Source organism: Vipera ursinii (genome assembly GCF_947247035.1).
Source record: "Vipera ursinii genome assembly, chromosome: 3".
Classification (NCBI taxonomy): Eukaryota; Metazoa; Chordata; class Lepidosauria; order Squamata; family Viperidae; genus Vipera; species Vipera ursinii.
The window spans coordinates 86,778,720-86,795,012 of NC_139516.1; the positions used below are offsets into that span (position 1 = coordinate 86,778,720).

Below are 16,293 nucleotides of genomic sequence, written 5' to 3' on the forward strand. Positions count from 1 at the left end.
ACGGAACGCTGTTACCTTCCCACCGTAGTGGTCCCTATTTTTCTACTTGCATTTTTACCTGCTTTCGAACTGCTAGGTTGGCAGAAGCTGGGACGAGTAACAGGCGCTCACTCTGTTACACGGCACTCGGGATTCGACCCGCCAAACTGCCGACCTTCTGATCGACAAGCTCAGCGTCCTATATGCAAATGCTTACATGATTTCTGAAATATTCTTTTTCTTTGGAGAAATAAACATAGAATTTCTGGTCAGCTCCATTTCAAGTACTACATACAGTCTCTTGGATAGTTAATAGTATTTGATAGAGATACATAGCTAATTATTTCCTCCAGCTGAATGTACTAGTAGTATAGTTGAAAATATTAGCAATATTAGAATCATCTGCACCAGTGATATAACAGCAGAATATGAATAACCATTTTCATTATAAAATGTGTAAGGCTAAAAACGTTATTTTCATTCACTACTTAAGTAAATATTTCAGCAAACAACATTTAAAGCAAAGTAAAGGATTAGAGAAGCCAAGTTTCATAAACATTTCCTGCAAGATCAGTCCACTTCCTGAAGTTTTTTTGTGTGACAATGACATGTTTGTTTAAGACTTAGGCTGTTGTGATGTTCTACACAATTGTGAAACAGTGCTTTCTCTCTCACTGTCTTTACAAATAGTGATTTAAGATGTCTCAGCAGAAGGCAGCACTTGAGTGATCTTGTGTGGACAGTACTTGGATGGGAGACCAGAAGTGAATCCAAGGGAGGATTGGGAGGTTGAAAAAGTCTCAGTATACAATACTTTTATATTATTGCCAACAAAATATATAGGTAACTTGTGACTGTAATGGAGCCTGCCCATTAGGATTGTAAGACATGACAATTGCAAAGCACTTCATGACACGACTGACTTGATTTTATGATCTTTTTTGTAGTGGTTGTTAAGTGAATCTGTGGTCTTACCCAAAGTAAACTGCTTTTTCAGCAAAAATGGCATAAATTGAGTCACTTGAATGCAGGATGCTGCAAATGGCTGTAAATGCAGGGTGGTTGCTAACTTTCTGAAATGTCATGTGACTTCAGGGGAGGGCAGCCATTGGAACTTTGGAAAGGTGTTGTAAGTCAGCAACCTATAGGACATATATAAAGTCACTAGGAGTTGAGCTTGATACATAGGGAAGTTTGCCTTACCAAATTAAGACTGTACATAATACAAAAGACTAAAGTTAAACCATCCCAGTATTTCATATTGTAAAGTTTAGTCATGAGTGTTCAGACTTCAGAATGCTTCCACAGAAAGTTTGGAAATTCAGCAACCTTTTGGAAATTTAGCAAATTTTCTAGAAATGGAGAACACAACCCTAAATTGTAATTGAAAGATTAATATGTGGAGCCGGCAGCAAAATGTTCACTCTGACAGTCCAGGTTTCAAAGCGATATGTTACAACTGGAAAAACTATGTACTTAATAAATTCATAATACACATAATGTTTTTGTTCTTTGATATTTTGTCAAGGTTTGCTATAACCTTTTTCCTAACTGGCAAGGATTTCTTTTCTTGGCTAATGTCACCAACGTTTTGAGTCTAGAAAGGTAGAGTTAATTGCATCTCAAATTTGTATCTTTTACTGGGTTGATACTCAGTTTTATTTCAGGAAGAGGTTCCTTAAGTCTTCTTCATTTCCAGGGATCAAAGAGCTTATTGAAAATTCCCCCAGTGACCTTAATAACAATTTCAAATAAAATTTTATTAATACAATAAAATTTCAATAGCACCAAAAATAGTAAAACGAAAAAATGTTTAGAAAAATTGAAGTCATTTAAAAAAGAGAAGACAAATTGGCTATATGAGTTTATAAGAACTGAGAATCCTTAAGAAATGATCATAAAATGGTTGCACATCTAAACAACATAATTGTTTCTTGCTTGCATGCACTTCGGTTGTTCCTCACATCTTGTTTACTTCTTAAGTTCCGTTCTTCATCCTGCTTCTGTTTTTCCACTGATTTTTCTTCTTTCTTATTGAGCATTATAATTCCCTTTGGGTTATGTCTTTTCTCATTTTTTTCCAACATTTCTTTGTACATCGATATATTTCATACATTTCATTAGTCAGTACTTGCTCTTATACAGCATTTCCTTTGTTTTAATCACACACATTTGGCAACAGAAGGAGCAAGTGTGGGCTTAGATACCAAGTTATTACCAGAGCTTGTGACTAAACAGCTGAAATAATAAACATGAACATGATTTGTAACTATTTAATTTTTATATGTTATATATTAAATAATAACTAATATTTATCTAGTATTTTACAATATGGAAACAGTAGATTTAAATTACTTTTAGATTTTTATTTGAAGGAATTTTCTTAACGTTTTTAATAAATAACTGATCTTGAAGTAATGGGAACAATTATTTTGTCTTTGGTCTTAGGAGCAGGATTTGTCCTTGAGGATAATAGAACCTGTAACTTTAGTGTAATTTCAGAAATGACTTAGTAAAATAATGAGATATTTCTCTCTACACTTCTGATATTTTTGTCTTTTTTCAACTCTTTCTTTTTTAACTATTCCATTTAATCTTTGTTGCAATTCTGGCTTTCTTCCTTAACCAGTTTATTGTGCTCACTGAATTTCTTCAGTTCTTAGATTGCTTTTGAAAGATGTTTCGTATATTACATTTTAATGTTCTAAATGCTCTTGTTTTATTACATAATTGTGTATACCTTCTTTTGAAGGTTAGAAATAAAGCAGAAGATAATACGCTTTGGAAATAGTAATGATTTTGATGTGTTGCAGTTTGTGTGTGTTGACCTGTCTAAGGCATTTTCATATTAGTATTTTTGAGCCTTTGCTTGATGCATTACATATTTAAAAATGGAAAAAGATTAATTTTTAAAACTGAAATTTGAACTGAAAAAAAAGTATTTTACATAATTACATGCATTTTACATAAAATCTTATAGTATGTTTCAGGTGTGTGTCATGTATGTGTTTCACTTTGAGAGCGGGCAACTAAATTTCATTTTTGATGTCTGCCATTGTGCCCACAGTAAAATAAATGACAATAAAGATTATCTTATCTCTTATCTTCTTTTTTTTGCAACGTATCCTCTGTGTATAGGAGGGATGAAAAATGTCATTTGTAGCATTGGGATAGGCAGAAATGCAATATAATGAAATTGACCACTGTAATAACAAATGAGGAGTGATATAATTGTAGGCAAATTGAACTTTACTTTGCAGTAGACCAGGGGTTCCCAACCAGGGGTGTGAGAAACTTGTGTTTTTAAAATTATAGTGTGTATGCATAATTCGTTACTGTTATTTTGAACTTTTATAAGGGCTGTGAGAATATATCAGAAGTATTCTAGGGGTGCGGGGTAAAGAAAAGGTTGTGAACCACTGCAGTAGATGAACACATCTGCTTATCCATGACTCATAGGAATGTTTTAATTTTGTGATGCTCATTAAATAATTTCAAAGCAAATAAGAATGTAGTGTACAGGTCATCGGTTGAGAAAGTAAGTCCTGGGCTGGAAATGTAAACAAAGGTCAGGTACTTACTACCATATATGGTGGGTATGCCCTAAAGCGAAAAAAGTTCTGGCTTAAGTTACATACATGGTTGCAAAAGATGACTAAAATACAGATAGAACGTAGACCAGCACTGTTTTTGTTAGGAATATTAGGAGCTAAGTATGAGAAAGAGAATGAGTATCTAATATTGCATGTATTGACAGCAGCGAGAATAGTATTTACCCAATACTGGAAAAATGAAAACTTACCAACTGAAGAGATTTTAATCAAGAAAATTTTAGAGTGTGCAGAAATGGATAGGTTAACCTTAGAGATTAAAGAGAAAGAGGATTCAATTTATTTTAAAACATGGGATAAATTTTACCAATGGTTAGGAAAATGAACTAGCGAGAAATGAATCTGATATATTATTTTGAATATATATTAGTAAGGAGAATGATATGTATTGACAAACTGATACCGTTTATAATTATTGTTTAGCAAATATATTACATATATATTATTTACTGTTATACTAATTAGCGTTAACTGAACAGATGTACCTGGACAATAGTCTGTTTGCTAAAGCTTGAAAATGTTATTGGGGGGGCAACCCCAATGTTATTCCCAACCCCATCCCTACCCCAATCCCCATCCTAACCACACCCTGAACCTTAATCCCTACCCTGGTGCTACCCCTTCCCCAACCCTATAAAACTCAATAAAAATTTTAATAAAAAAGGAAAGAAAGTCCTGGCATAAACATTTATGACATTGGAAACTTTTTATCTTCTATATTATACACTTAATTTGGAATTTTATGGGAATTTTCTTTTTGATCTTGGCTTGAAATGATAAGCTCATGGCTTTTATTTGCTTCCATAATAATATTTTGAAAATGATAAGTTCATGGCTTATCATTTGCTTTCATAGTAATATTTTGCAATTATTCAGTTACGAATTTTGTTTCCCAAATAGCTAATTGTTGTAGTCCATTCTGATTTTTTTATATCTTCAAAATTTGAATGACTCAAAATACAATATGGATGAAGAGTAGAGTCAGTCAAATTCTGAATTAGAGTGAGTTTGTTTGTTTATTTGATTGCTTTAGACCAGGGGTGTCAAACTCAATTTCATTGAGGGCCGCATCAGCATTGTGGTTGCCCTCAGGGGGCCGGGTGGGTGTGGCCAGGGTGGGTGTGGCCTACTGGGTGGGCGTGACTAGAGTGCGTATGGCCTACTGGGTGGGCGTGGCCAGCTCTACATCGTTCGCATCAAGGGTGCCTATGGGGGCCTGGGCAGGAGTGGGACAGATCTGAGGGTCTCTGGCAGAAGGAGGGTCTCTGGGCCAGGGCCAAGGCAGCAGGGACCATTCCCTCACTGTTTCCAGGATGGCTTCGCGGGCCACATGAAACCACTTCGTGGGCCGGATCTGGCCCCCGGGCCTTGTGTTTGACATGTCTGCTTTAGACTGATTCTGTGGCTATATTAGATTAAGCAAGATACCTGTGAAATGATCCAATCTACGTTCGTTATGAGTTTCCTTAAACAACTTGATGGGAATGAGTACTGCTACAATATAGCACTACTTTTTAATTTTGTTTCTTCAGTATGGGCAGAGAGAGGTCAGAGGCCATTCATTTTTAAACAGTCAGAAAGACTCATGCTTTCCAGCCTAATTCCAAATACCTGTATGTAATCTTTTATAATGCAATATATATTTCACAAAAGGGTATTGTTGCACTGTCTGCAATTCTCATAACATTGATCGCTGAAAAACAGTAGGGAAGATTAATGAATCTTTTGAATCTTTTCAAAACTAAAACCAGTCACTACAAAACAGTGCTTCATTCAATCGTGAGGCTGTATCACTCAATTTTGACTGAGGTTAGAACACCTTGCTCAAATTGCGGAATGGGATGCCTTAGAGGCTTAGTGTTTTAGCCTCAAAGTATTTTGTAATATATTTATCAATTCTTTGCGCTTGCTGTTGTGTTTCTGAGAAATTTAGCATTCACAGTGAAAAATGAAGTAACCATGAAGCAACTGTTCAAAGCTGTTAAATGAAACTCCAATATACAGCATATTCAGATAGCATTAATGGGAGTAACATTTCTGGGAATTGTTGCATGGATTCTTGATAAGATAGATTTCAGTGTTGCATCCTGTTTGATACTGTTTAAAAATGGTTGGAAATTTAAAAATTCAGATTTTTTAAAATATATAAACAGTCTAAAATATAAACGACCTAGATGAGGCTCATAAACGACCTAGATGAGGGAATACAAGGGGAACTTAACAAATTTGTAGATGACACTAAGGTGGCTGGAATAGCCAACGCCCTAGATTATAGGCTCAAGATCCAGAGGGATCTTGACAGACCTGAACACTGGGCCCTGGCTAACAAAATGAAATTCAACACAGAGAAAAGTAAACTCTTAGGCAAGAAAACCCAAAAATACACGTATAGATTGGGTGAAACCATGCTTAATAGCAGCAACTGTGAGAGTCTTAGTGGACAGTCAATTAAATATGAGCCAACAGTGTGCAGCAGCAGCCAAAAAATCCAATGCAATCCTAGGGATTCAATCAAGATCACCACTCTATAAAGTCTTAGTAAGACCAAACCTAGAATACTGGAACGAGTTTTGGTCCCCACACTATAAAAAAGATGTTGAGACTCCAGAAAAAGTACAGAGAAAAGCAACAAAGATGATTAGGGGACTGGAGGCCAAAACATATGAAGAACGGTTACAGGAACTGGGCATGGCTAATCTAGTGAAGAGAAGGACCAGGGGAGACATGATAGCAGTGTTCCAATATTTGAGGGGCTGTCACAGAGAGGAGGGGTCTCAACCTATTTTCCAAAGCACCTGAAGGCCAGATAAGAAATAATGGGTGGAAACTGATCAAGGAGAGATTCAATCTGGAAATAAGGAAAAATTTCCTGACAGAACAATCAACCAATGGAACAGACTGCCTTCAGATGTTGGTGCTTCCATTCAGAAATTATATGTTTAAAATTAAAAAATAGTTAAACTATGTTGTTCACAAAAAATAGAAGCAAAAGGAGAGCAAATTCGACATTATGGAGGGAGCTAGAAAAAATATTTCTTGACAGGTTTTTAATACAATCCACTGTCATTTGGTAATCCTTCTAAAATGAAGTTGAAATGTTTTCCTTCTAAAATACAGTTGAAAAGCCTTTAAATCAAAGATTGATACCTGAAACAATTCACTAAGACATGTGGTATTGATGACTGATCCTTTTAAACAGGAACAAATATGGTCTTTCAGAGTGGCATTATTATATCTGCCCTCCAGATTTATAGATAGTGTATCATTATGTCTATTGTGGAAAAACATATTTTTGTGGAATAGACAGAAGATTAGTAAAGTAGCAGCCTAATATAAATAACCTTTTGAGAAGAGTATCCTTATAAAAGTATGGGCCAAAATTCTCTCTGCAGATTGGAATTGGGTGTATACTGCTTTATTCCAGTGATATTTTGTAGAATTAAACATGGAGCAAAAAACTATAATAATTTAAAGCTTTCTCTGTGTTATTTTTGTCTGAGGACGTTAACTTGTCCACAAGCGGTAAGAATACAAGAAACATTTCCAGTATCTTAATTTATAAAGCCATATACTGGCTCTATAAAAGGGAGGCCTGTTTTAAATTTGTGGAAATATTTAGAACACAAGTGAGGTAAAGCATCACTTACACATTTTGTATGGGCAATGTCTAATGCTCTTAAGTCTTTATACAGACAGACTGGTGCACCATAAAGCATTAGGCTTAGGACCTTTGCCTTAAACAGTTTACTGGTGCAGGAGCTTGCAAATTAAGGTAATATGTTGGTGGATTTTGTATATACGTGATTTGTTATTTTGTTTATTTACAGTCTCAGACCAATAATTAAAAATACATAAAACAGAACACACAAAAAACACCTTTAGAGAGAGTGTAAGTGAATGGGTCTGAAACAGTTATCGTAAGGGCCATTCAACAGTTTCTATTAGCTATTGATAAGACCAATTTTATGAAATAAAAATATCCATGAATAGGTAACACTCAAAATCTTTAAATGTGTTGGGTAATCCCCAAATATCACTAAACATTAAGAAAACCAAGATCATGGCATCTGGCCCTCTCAATTCCTGGCAAATAGATGGGGAAGAAATGGAGGTAGTGACAGATTTTATTTTCCTGGGCTCCAAGATCACCACAGATGGGGACTGCAGCCAAGAAATTAAAAGACGCTTGCTCCTGGGGAGGAAAGCCATGGCAAATCTAGACAGCAGACTAAAAAGCAGAGACATCACCCTGTCAACAAAAGTGCTTATAGTCAAGGCTATGGTCTTCCCAGTTGCAATGTATGGCTGTGAAAGTTGGACCATAAGAAAGGTCGAGCGCCAAAGAATTGAGGCCTTTGAACTATGGTGCTGGAGAAGTCCAAGAGTCCCTTGGACTGCAAGGCGATCAAACTGGTCAGTCCTAGAGGAGATCAACCCTGACTGCTCTTTAGAAGGCCAGATCCTGAAGTTGAAACTCAAATACTTTGGCCACCTAATGAGAAGGAAGGACTCACTGGAGAAGAACCTAATGCTGGGAAAGGTTGAAGGCAATAGAAGAAGGGGACGACAGAGAATGAGGTGGCTGGATGGAGTCCCTGAAGCAGTAGGTGTGAGCCTAAATGGACTCCAGAAGATGGTAGAGGACAGGAAGGCCTGGAGGAACGTTGTCCATGGGGTCGTGATGGGTCGGACACGACTTTGCAACTAACAACAACATAGCCAATGGCAAGGGATTAGAGGAGTTATATTTCAAAACATCTGGAAATAATGAGTTTGCTAGTTCTTAAAAGAGGCATGCAATATGACTTGCTCCTAGCCTATTACACCAAAGAGGCTCAAAGAAACATTATGCATGTTCAGTGAAAGAAATCAGCCAATAAGAGATGATAAAACCTCTGCTTAACTGCAGAACTGCTACAAGTCATAATTTACAATACAGGTAGTCCTCGACTTATGACCACAATTGAACCCCAAAGTTCTGTTACTAAGTGAGACATTTAAGTGAATTTTGTCCCATTTTACGACCTTTCTTGCCACAGTTAAGTGGATCATTACAGTTAAGTTAGAAACACAGTTGTTAAGTAAACCTAGCTTTCCCATTGACTTTGCTTGTCGCACATGACCTCAGGACATTGCAACTGTCATAAATAGGAGTCAGTTGCCAAGCATCTGAATTTTGATGATGTGACCAAGGGGATGCTGCAATGGTCATAAGTTTGAAAAAATGTCCATAACTCATTTTTTTCAGTTGTAATTTTGAACACTCATTAAATGAACTGTTGTAAGTTGAGGACTACCTGTACTAAGTTAGGCTAGGAGTCTCAGAATAAGGCAATATCAATGTCCCCATAAGATGAATAAAAAAGGAGTTAACAGTGGTTTATCACAAGTGTAAGGTTTGCTTGATAGCTCTTTTATGAATGAGGACACAGTTTCTTTAAGGAAAGCTGGTAGTACTGAAGAAATTGGTATTGGTTATAACTAAATTGGAACATAAATGTTGTAAGACTGTTACTCAAGTTGGTATTGCTGTGGTTCATAGTTCCTGTGAATTGACATTTATAATTGATTGTTAACATTTGTTCTGGGGAATTATGATTAAAGCCTATAGCTTAATTAGTAATACTTTTTCCTCTTTAAAATCCCACAACACTTTAAAGCAGATTTTAAAGGAATTTAAAATAATCTGCATCAATTTTAATTGTTTGATGTGTTTATAATGCTGTTACTGGCTGTCATCCCATTCTGGTAAAAAAACAAAATCTTTACTTTACTAGACAATGGAAGATTAAGTTCCCTTTTTTGAGACTGGGTCAGATAAGTCTACTTTAGAGTAGGTCAAGCTGGACTGGATCATTTAAAGAAATACAGTTCCTCCATGAAATAAATGATTGGGTAAAAACTACTCTCAGTGATATTCCAGGAAAGATGGAAGTGTGTTAAAATAGGAAAAGATATCCATGAAATGAAGTGAGGATTAGGATATAGCATTAAACCAGGATTGCTACTGAAAATATTTTGGTACCGGTTTGTACTGCTGCCATGTCTTCAGATTAACATATAGGAGAGAGCTTAATTTGATAATTTTTGTAAAAACCCTTCAGTATTCAAGTGAACTGTTGTTATATGAAAAATAAGTACACATCTGTGTACTTAACTTTGCTTTACCCTATATGAAATTAAATAAACACATCTGAGCTCTTCCTGTTTAACATAGTGTGATCATCATTTTGATGCTACATTTTAGATATTTTGAATGTATCTATAGATTCTGTAAAACGTAGAAAACAATAAATGAGAATATATTTCAGCTTCTGCTACATTGATAGAAATAAAGTTTTAGTAAAACAGATCATGTCCTTTCCTGTCTTTTGTGACATATAAATTAGACACTGAATCACATTGGCTCCTGAGAAAAAAAATATATATACATAGTGGGGTTATATTCTGTCAGGATGTAGATTGTTTTATCTTTCATATATGGAGCTCTGATAAAGTTTAAATATTTTGTGACATAATATATGGACATAATTAAACAAGATTTTTAGTACTGAAAAATAACTTTCTGAAGTTACTTTTTCAGTGCTATGTATGTAGTTACATTCTCTGCACTATAAGAAATGGGTTAATATTTTATTCATCTTATGGGGACATTGATATTGCCTTATTCTGAGACTCCTAGCCTAACTTAGTACAGGCAGTCCTCAACTTGCAACAGTTCATTTAGTGAGTGTTCAAAATTACAGCTGAAAAAAATGAGTTATGGCCATTTTTTCAAACTTATGACCATTGCAGCATCCCCTTGGTCACATCATCAAAATTCAGATGCTTGGCAACTGACTCCTGTTTATGACAGTTGTAGTGTGCTGAGGTCATGTGCGGCAAGCAAAGTCAATGGGAAAGCTAGTTTTACTTAACAACTGTGTTGTCTCCAGGGGGAGAGCATTCTCTGTGGGCGCGCCTGCCCTCTGGAATCAGCACCCTGTTGAGCTCCGGATGGCTCCCGACCTTCGCTCTTTCCGCCGCGACCTGAAGACTTGGCTATTTGAACTTGCCGGCCTGGACTGAGGGACTGGGATTTTAAATTTTACATTTTACATTTTAGAACGTGTTTTATTGTTTAGGGTACTTGGTTTAATTTATTTTAATTTTTGTATATTATGTGTTGTATATAGTGTTTTAATTGCCCTGTACACCGCCCCGAGTCCTTCGGGAGAGGGGCAGTATATAAATCCAAATAATAATAATAATAATAATAATAATAATAATAAAATAACTGTAGCGATCCACTTAACAACTGTGGCAAGAAAGGTCGTAAAATGGGGCAAAATTCACTTAAATGTCTCAGTAACAAAACTTTTGGGTTCAACTGTGGTCATAAGTCAAGGACTATTTTAATCTGTATATTGTATTTCTTTTTTACTTTGCCCTGTAAACCGCCCTGAGTCCTTCGGGAAAATGGCGGTATATAAATCAAATAAAATAAATCAATAAATAAATATTGTAAATTAGGACTTGTAGCAGTTCTGCAGTTAGGCAGAGGTTTTACCATCTCTTATTGGCTGATTTCTTTCACTGAACATGCATAATGTTTCTTTGAGCCTCTTTGGTGTAATAGGCTAGGAGCAAGTCATATTGCATGCCTCTTCTAAGAACTAGCAAACTCATTATTTCCAGATGTTTTGAAATATAACTCCTCTAATCCCATGCCATTGGCTATGCAGACTGATATTTGGGGATTACCCAAAACATTTAAAGATTTTGAGTGTTACCTATTCATGGATATTTTTATTTCATAAAATTGGTCTCTGAAATTGAATATAAAGTACTTTTATAGAATATTTGTGTCTATGATGATGTTTTAATAATTGGCTTCTGCCATTCTCATGGACAATTCTTGCTTGCCTGGAATCATCTTGATATTTTGAATTTCATATAATTTTGCCCTTTGCCAATAATCCAGTTTTAATGTTTGCAAATGGATATATATCCATGTGCAAACACATTTCTTTAGTAAATACATGTACATTGTACTATAGGTGTAGAGTTGTAATAAAATCATGGGTGGACAACCCACAGACTGCATGTGATCCAAATTCTGTCCTTATTGCTTCTAAAGTAAGAAACAGTTTCATATGAAAATATTTGGAATACTATATAAGGTTTAATAAGCAAACTTTATAAATGTTTCAGAAAAATATGAAACTGACCTATTGTTAAATTGTACCATTTTCTTGTTAAATGCTCCACTTAATATTAAAGTAGTCCAAGCACTTAAATCAGGGGTGTTAAACTGCCGGCCTGCGGGCTGGACGCGTCCTCAGTAAGCCACGCCCACCCCATTGCTGGCAATGGCAAAAAAGCTCTGATACGTTACGCAACGTCACGTGACGTTGCGAGTATGACATGTCTGACTAAATGAATTGTCCTGTATATTTCAATTTCAGAAAAAGCAAATTGGGCAATAGTTATATGAAAAGAGTAGTATTGTTTCTTCCCAGAGCTGTAAACCAGGCTTTAGGATCATTTAAAAGTACTTGATTGAACATTTCTGGAGAAAAAAATATTTTGCTTGTTCATACATTTATGTCATGAAATTTTAATTTATATTTTGGGTAGGGTGTTTTTATTGATTAACAGCTTGCTGATTTCTTTCTGGTCAAGCTCATATTTTGAGTGCAGCTCTTGGATCACAGAAGGTTGCCTATTGAAGAAATAAAGTAATCTAGGTGAAGAAATAGAAGTCTTTAATTCTCTTTGATTTAATGAGAATAAAATTGATTCCATTTGAATATCTTTTTTTGCTGAATGATTATAACTAAAAATGCCTTTAATTTGGAGAAGAGAGAAAATCCATAGTGGAACATGTGACATTTCCCAGAGTCTCAGTAACTATGACACACAGTGGATAGATAAGTAGTTTGAAGTTTTAACTACATCAAGATTAATATAGTTGGAAGGAATATTGTCTGCTCAAGGGGCAACATTTTAATGCTTCCATGGCTTCATCAGAATGCCTGTTTGTGCAGGCAATAGGCCTGTTCCATTGCCACATGGGGGCAAGGGTGGCTTTGTAAACATCCATTGCAAAGTACGGTCATGGTCTAATTATTTATTGATAGTTTTTCCTGGAAGTTTACTCTCAGTTATCGTAATACTTTCCTACCATACTTTCTTTGACAGTATGAACTAGTTTATACTCTTAAAATAGCTCCTGTAAGCCTTCCATGTGACTAAGCCCAGATAACAAGGGAAATCATATTTGCAGCACTTTATGTGGATACTGCTTATCTATTACATTATAAACTTATATATTATACTATAAAATGTTCTTTCCAGAAAACCAAGAATGTCTCCATCAAGTTGTCCATGAACGTTTGGGTGAGGTGCTTCGTGTATTAAAGGCAATAATTAACAAACACCCGAATCTTAATTCAGTTGATGTTCTAAGCGCTGCAGGTACAGTCATTGCAAAAGTCAAAGGTAAGAAAAATGATGCAATTATTTTATTGTGACTGTAAATTGGGATTGGAAAAGTTTCTTTTAAATATAGCATCAATTAACACACATTGAAATTCTTTTATCTATGTATCTTCCTCAATAGTTAAATGCTGATTTTTTAAAAAAATAATGGCATAATTTATTAACATTCTCTGTTGTGCACTTCTGAATTTATCAGATACTCATGTGGTTGTTTTCTTTCCACTTGATAATTCAGTAATTGGTGTATGTAGGGGTGGAAATAGCTAAAGTATTTAAGGTATAATATTTTTTCAGAAATTGAGTAACCATCCCATGACACAGAACAACATTATTTTCTATACTGCATATTTAAAACTGAAATTTAGGGAAAATAATCTTACAAAGATATATATTATAATATTCATATTTGATTTTACTTTTTAATCAGGATACCATAGCCATAGTTATCTGAGTGGGGGAGAGGGGAATGGCAGCTGATAAAGCCACCAGATTCTACAGATACCTTTCTTCGTGGCTCATGTTCTTAATTTTGTTGTAGTACTCCTGTATTATACTTGAATTGCAAAATACAGCTTGCTCAAGTTTTTGGGCAGCAGAGATTGCTGCCACTATTATTTGCGAAATTTATATCCTGTCTTTTTTCCCCCCGTAAGCTCAAGGCAGCATATACAGCACTCCTTCTCAGATTTTCCCTTCACAGTAATAACACTATGGGATGAGAGATAATAACTGGCCCAAAATCACGGAATGAACTCTCGTGACTGAAAGTAGACTTGATGCTGAGTCTTAGTTCTGTTCCTGTATGTCAGGGGTTCCCAACCGGGGGTGCGAGATGATATTCCAGGGGGTGTGAAAACTTGGGTTTTCAAAATTATAGTGTATATGCATAATTTATTGCCGTTCTTTTAAACTTTTGTAAGGGGTGCGAGAATATATGGGACGCGTTCTAGGGGAGCGGGGTATAGAGAAGGTTGAGAGCCGCTGCTGTATGTAATCATTATGCCATTGGAAAAATTCTGGAGCTAACTCTTTAATGGAACAAGTAAACTTATGTTTTTCGCTACAATTTTTAATCAGCATTATATTAACTTGAAGTATGTCTTAACTGTATTTGATTCAATTGATATATTAGTAACTTAAATAATGATTTGAAGAATTAAATTAGAATTAAAAATTACAATTGCAATAATGCAAACTAAAAAAAAAGAAGTAGGGTTCCATGGTTTAAGCAGGCAGTGGACATTTTCCATTGCTACATGTACAAGCTACTAAACTCTGATCTTTGTAATTCAGTACAATGCAGTCCTCACTTAACTATGGCAATTGGGACCAGAATTTCATTACTAAGTAATGATACCATGTGACTGTGCTGCTTAGTGATGGCAGTTCCAAGAGTCCCCAGTTACCTTGTTGAATGAATTTTATTAAGTAAGAACCTTACATGACCGTGACTTCCTTCTGGCTTTCCCATTGACTTTGCTTGTGGGAAGCCAGCAGAGAAGTTCACAAATTGTGATCACAAGGGTACTGTAACAGCTGGAACTTTATGGATTTATCCTTACCATTTGTTCGGTGCTGTCAAAAGTTTGAACAGTTGTTGTGTGAGTGGTTGTTAATCAAGAGCCATCTATATCAAATGCTTTACTATTTTTTATTTGCTCAAAACTTTAGTATACAGATTTTCCTCTCAACAAAGTCTTGACTCACCTTACTAAACTAAACTCCAGTCTTTTGGAGGCAAGCTTTCTGTTTATTACTTGTCTAATATATATTATAATAAACTGCTCAATATAGACTTCATTGCTTTCATATATTTCTCTGTGACAGCAGAGAATCAATATATTCACAGATGAGCATTTGTTGTAGAGAACTATCCTTTTCATTTTATTTATTTATTACTACAAAATATATATGCCATTGCATTTCCAGTGACTGAGTAATTGTATTGGGTTTATTTATAATGTTATATTAATTATTATTAATTATATCAAATCAATCTTATGATCTTATAACATAAATTTGTGATAAAATGACTACATTGGGCATTTAATTTATCCCATCATACTTTCATTATTTTGCACTCCCTGCCATCATTAACATTTGCATGTATAAAATAGGTGAAGAAAAAAATAAATACCAGTAGATGACATGGAAGTGTTTCAGATTGGATTTCTAAGTGTACATTGGTATGCATGTTATTACTGCGTAAAATGGAGCATATCCTGGAAGAATTATTTAATGGTCAGGAACAAAAGTTTGATTCCTGAGAACATTTTCTTCACATATTAGAAGGAAGTAAACATTTCGGCATTCTGGCATAAAATTTAAGGCTTAAAAAATCACAAAATTAAATTCCAGTGCCTTAACTTGAAGGCAAAGAGCCTTCAAGGAATAATATGAGGTTTGAAGTTTTAAAAACATATTCCTATATTCCTTTTTATTATTCTCTATCTCTGCCTGCTTTTCCCCCCAAACACATTCTGTTGTATGAATTTATTGGGGGAGACAGGAGGGAAAGTGTAATAATACCTAGAACTGCAAAATTTGCAGCTCTGAAAGTTGTAAAATAAGAGAAATAAGATGTAATAGTTAGCAGGTAGTAAAAATAAATATTCAAAATATAAAATTTTAAATAAATATATATGTGTCATTCAAGTTTACAATTATACTTTATTAGACTACTAATTTATGTTATTGTGAATCCAGGGATGATGGTTCCAGTTTTTAATAATAGTGCTTTTGGAACCAAATGTTTACATTAATTTTTCCCATCTCCATTATGTTGCATGCTGACTTGAAAGAGTAGCTGTATAGAAGCTGCCATTTCCAGACATGGAAACAGTATTACTAATTGTTGTCAGCGCTATTGTGTAGAGCCAGGATGTCCTGGGGAAAGACTGTTTAAAGCTGATGATAAGTAATATCAGTATGTAATGGTTGAAAGAAGGCTTTAGAGTTCTTTGGAAATAAGGTAGGAGAAATTAATTTATATTTAAATCACTTAAGTACTTATTTTCCAAATCATTACTATTTGGGCATAACAAGAAACAAAGACGTGCTTCTAAAACAGGAAAAGATTTTGTTTGGTATGGTTGATAGCATTTCCTTGGGGGAACATTCTTCAAAACAGTTCAAACTGCACATCTTTTTCCTGCTGCTATCTACCGTATATTGTTTTCCTCCTCATTTCCTCTCTTAATTTCCAGTAATATCTTCAGTA

At 35.0% G+C, this 16,293-nt stretch overlaps 1 protein-coding gene across 4 annotated transcripts in view; it reads left to right on the forward strand.

Moving 5' to 3' along the window:
- Positions 1–16,293, forward strand: part of ARHGAP29 (Rho GTPase activating protein 29) — a 55,162-nt gene that overhangs the window by 15,379 nt on the left and 23,490 nt on the right. For all 4 annotated transcript variants that reach the window (XM_083359050.1, XM_083359051.1, XM_083359053.1 and 1 more), the window contains exon 3: positions 12,930–13,073. In XM_083359050.1, the coding sequence (XP_083215176.1) occupies positions 12,930–13,073 (144 nt within the window). The remainder of the gene's footprint in view (positions 1–12,929; positions 13,074–16,293) is intronic.